Raw genomic sequence first — 3012 nt, forward strand, 5'->3', positions numbered from 1 at the left:
AAACCATTACGCTGGCATGACTATGACGATCTTTGTTACTCCTATACGTGATCGTATGGGACGAATTTTGGGTTCCTTCAACTTCTGTCATGTTGTGTTTGTTAATGCATGGTTCGTGAGTGCACGATCAGCAGCAAGGATGAGCCTGTATTACCAACTGGATCGTCTATGCTTGTTGAAGGGGTGCCTGCAGCCGAATGGCCCTCAATGAATGTTAAACTATTCATCAACAATCACTACTGCCCAGTGAGCAGTGCTCACAGTTAAGGTCTGTCGCTTTGTTCAGTTGACACGTGCCGGGATCGAACCAGGGATCGTCTGTGCTGATAGCGCAAATCATGAAATTTCAGAACATTTCTCCCTTCGCTCCGCTGTAGATTTGCGTTCCCCCATATTCTAGGGTCACAGCAGCGAGTCAGTGTGTGTGTTGCTACAGAATAGGACGGTACTGGGGCATCACTACGACTCCCTCCTCCTTTTCAGCGTACCTGCTCCTGTTATTAGTGCTGTAGTATGGCTAAGGCTAAGAAGGAAGCTCCTACCGCCGCCGGCGCCTCTTCTACTGCGGATGCCCAGAAATCCACGGATTGCATGATAAAGCCCTCCAGCGTGAGCCCTCCGATCAACACTTCGGAGTGGCCTCTTCTGCTGAAGAACTACGACAGGCTAAACGTGCGTACCGGACACTACACTCCTCTCCCCTTCGGCTGCTCCCCTCTTAACCGGTAATGGTAGGGGTAGGCGTCATAGCTGTTCGTGATCACAGATTCTCATTGCCGTTCATTAGGAGCAATAGATCTTTCTTGTCCCCTTACACTTTACAATACGCATAGGCTCGCTGTGGCTGTTGTGAGAGTGTCCATAGCTATCGATCATCTCTCCTTTGGTGTAGTCCTCTCGACCAGCATTTGCTCTACGGTGTCTGTAATCTGGATAAGCCGGTTAACCCCTCCTCCCATGAGGTTGTGGCCTGGATTAAGCGCATCCTCAAGTGCGAGAAGACTGGCCACTCCGGTACCCTGGACCCCAAGGTAACGTCAATGCTTCACCTGAGCGGGTGGCTTTCCTCTCACCTTGCCAGTAGGTTTCTGGATGCCTTCTTGTGTGCCTCAATCGGGCTACTCGTCTCGTCAAGGCTCAACAGGGCGCCGGAAAGGAGTAATATACGCGGCGGGTCTCTGTGCCACAAGTGTTCACTGTTAAGGTACGTCTGCGTAGTCCGCTTCCATGCTGACCCCGGTGGAGAGGCAGCTATCATCCGGGCCTTGGACCAGCTCACTGGTGCCCTCTTCCAGAGGCCCCCAGTCATCGCAGGTAGGAGCCTCAACTCAACGAGCGTATGTCACATCGTCGTCGTGCCTCAGCTGTGAAGCGTCAACTTCGTATCCGTACCATCTACTGGTCTAAGCTCCTCGACTATGACGAGGAGAAGCACATGGCCGTCTTCCACGTCTCCTGTGAGGCTGGTGAGCCCCAACCCCCTCAAGGTCCTCTATCATCGCATTCCTCTCAGGTACTTACATCCGTACCCTTTGTGTTCATATGGGCCTCCTCCTCGGTGTGGGCGCCCATATGCAGGAGCTAAGACGTGTGAGGTCTGGAAACCTCGGAGAACGAGATCAGCTCGTCACCATGCATGATCTACTCGATGCTCAGTAGCCACTCCTACTTCCAGGCCTATTCTTCTGCTATTTTGCTTACATCAGGTATGTCTATGAGAGCACTCGATCCGAGGAGTACCTTAGACGCACTATCATGCCTCTTGGTAGGGCCGTCCTTTGCGAAGATATTAATGAATTCCTTCTTCTTCAGAACGCATTCTCGTATCTTATCCACGCATTGTCCTCAAGGACTCCGCAGTGAATGCCGTCTGCTATGGTGCCAAGTTGATGGTTGTTGGTGTAAGCAGCCTGATGGAAGCGTGAGGCCTCCTCAACATCCCCTCACAGGTCCTCCGTTTCGAGAATGGTATCGAGGTAGGCAAGGACGTTGTACTGATGACGACCAAGGGAGAGGCTGTCGCCCTTGGAATCGCTCAGATGACTACTGCTGTCATCGCCAGTGTTGATCATGGTGAACACATTACCTCGGCAACTCCTATAATGGGTATTTCTGTTCGACATAGGTTGTGTGGCAACTATCAAGCGTGTGATTATGGAACGTGATACTTACGATTCCCGCTGGGGTTATGGCCCGAGGGCCTCTGAGAAGAAGAAGCTCATCCTCAACGGCAAGTTGGATGAGAAGGGAAGGTGGGTTGGGGCATCTCATGAGGAGGTTGGGAGGTATGGCGTGGCTCAGGCCCAACGAGAACACTCCTGAATCCTGGTTGAAGCACGAGGGTATGATCCCTAAGCTCACTGGCACTCCTGCTGCTGAAGACAAGAAGGAGTCTCCTAAGGAAGAATCCCCCGAAGAGGAACAAGAGGCAGCTCCCGTGAAGAAGGGTGAGATGAGAAATTCGCTGGATGGAAGTAGTGTTGTTTGTTTCAGAGAAGAAGAAGCACCACAAGAAGCGTACCGTAGAGGAAGTTGAGGAGGCCGAGGAGGAGAAGGCTGATGAAGAAGTGAGCTCAGTCAGTTCTAGTCCGCTGCTGGAAGTCACCTTGTCAGGCCGTCGAAAAGAAGAAGAAAAAGAAGAAGTCAAAGCATCATCATGAGGATGAAGCTTAAGCCTAGCTCTTCGCTCTTCCACCACCGCGGCTTAGTTGTCGCAACGTACAGTTCATCATCCGTTGACTATTAAAGCCGTCAAGCTTCCCTTTCACGCCATCACTCTAGCCTTTCTTCGGACACTACTACATTTGCTACTCCAGCAGGATTGTCACTATTATCATTATGAGTAACCGTTCCATCAGCAGTCTATTCTCCCTCTACTTAAGTTGACGTATTGCTATCTCGATTTACCAGTAATGGTGTTTCTTGAGGACGATGAGTAACTGCTGACACGTTTCTCAGATGATAGACTTGAATTTAACTGTTTGGGTTAGTCAAAGATGGAGGAGTAAAAAG

The 3012-nt window shown here is 50.8% G+C and overlaps 1 protein-coding gene across 1 annotated transcript; it reads left to right on the forward strand.

Moving 5' to 3' along the window:
* The first annotated feature begins 508 nt into the window (after positions 1-508).
* On the forward strand, positions 509-2940 carry Pmar_PMAR003940 (Centromere/microtubule-binding protein CBF5, putative). Its single transcript, XM_002775224.1, has 13 exons — positions 509-725; positions 893-1031; positions 1085-1158; positions 1205-1314; positions 1365-1466; positions 1514-1655; positions 1707-1765; positions 1813-1901; positions 1950-2073; positions 2126-2252; positions 2302-2447; positions 2494-2567; positions 2614-2940. Exons 1-13 carry the CDS (start codon positions 514-516, stop codon positions 2671-2673), a joined length of 1458 nt encoding a protein of 485 aa, XP_002775270.1. The 5' UTR covers positions 509-513; the 3' UTR covers positions 2674-2940.
* The last annotated feature ends 72 nt before the right edge of the window (positions 2941-3012 follow it).

This window comes from Perkinsus marinus (genome assembly GCF_000006405.1).
Source record: "Perkinsus marinus ATCC 50983 genomic scaffold scf_1104296956272, whole genome shotgun sequence".
Lineage (NCBI taxonomy): Eukaryota > Perkinsozoa > Perkinsida > Perkinsidae > Perkinsus > Perkinsus marinus.

Bases quoted from the DNA above. Each gene is read 5' to 3' on its own strand.
- Pmar_PMAR003940 (XM_002775224.1), top strand. From the start codon at position 514: ATGGCTAAGGCTAAGAAGGAAGCTCCTACCGCCGCCGGCGCCTCTTCT. The intron at 1,315-1,364 runs GTAGGAGCCTCA...GTCGTGCCTCAG, and splicing joins GAGGCCCCCAGTCATCGCAG to CTGTGAAGCGTCAACTTCGT. The intron at 2,074-2,125 runs GTGAACACATTA...TGTTCGACATAG, and splicing joins CATCGCCAGTGTTGATCATG to GTTGTGTGGCAACTATCAAG.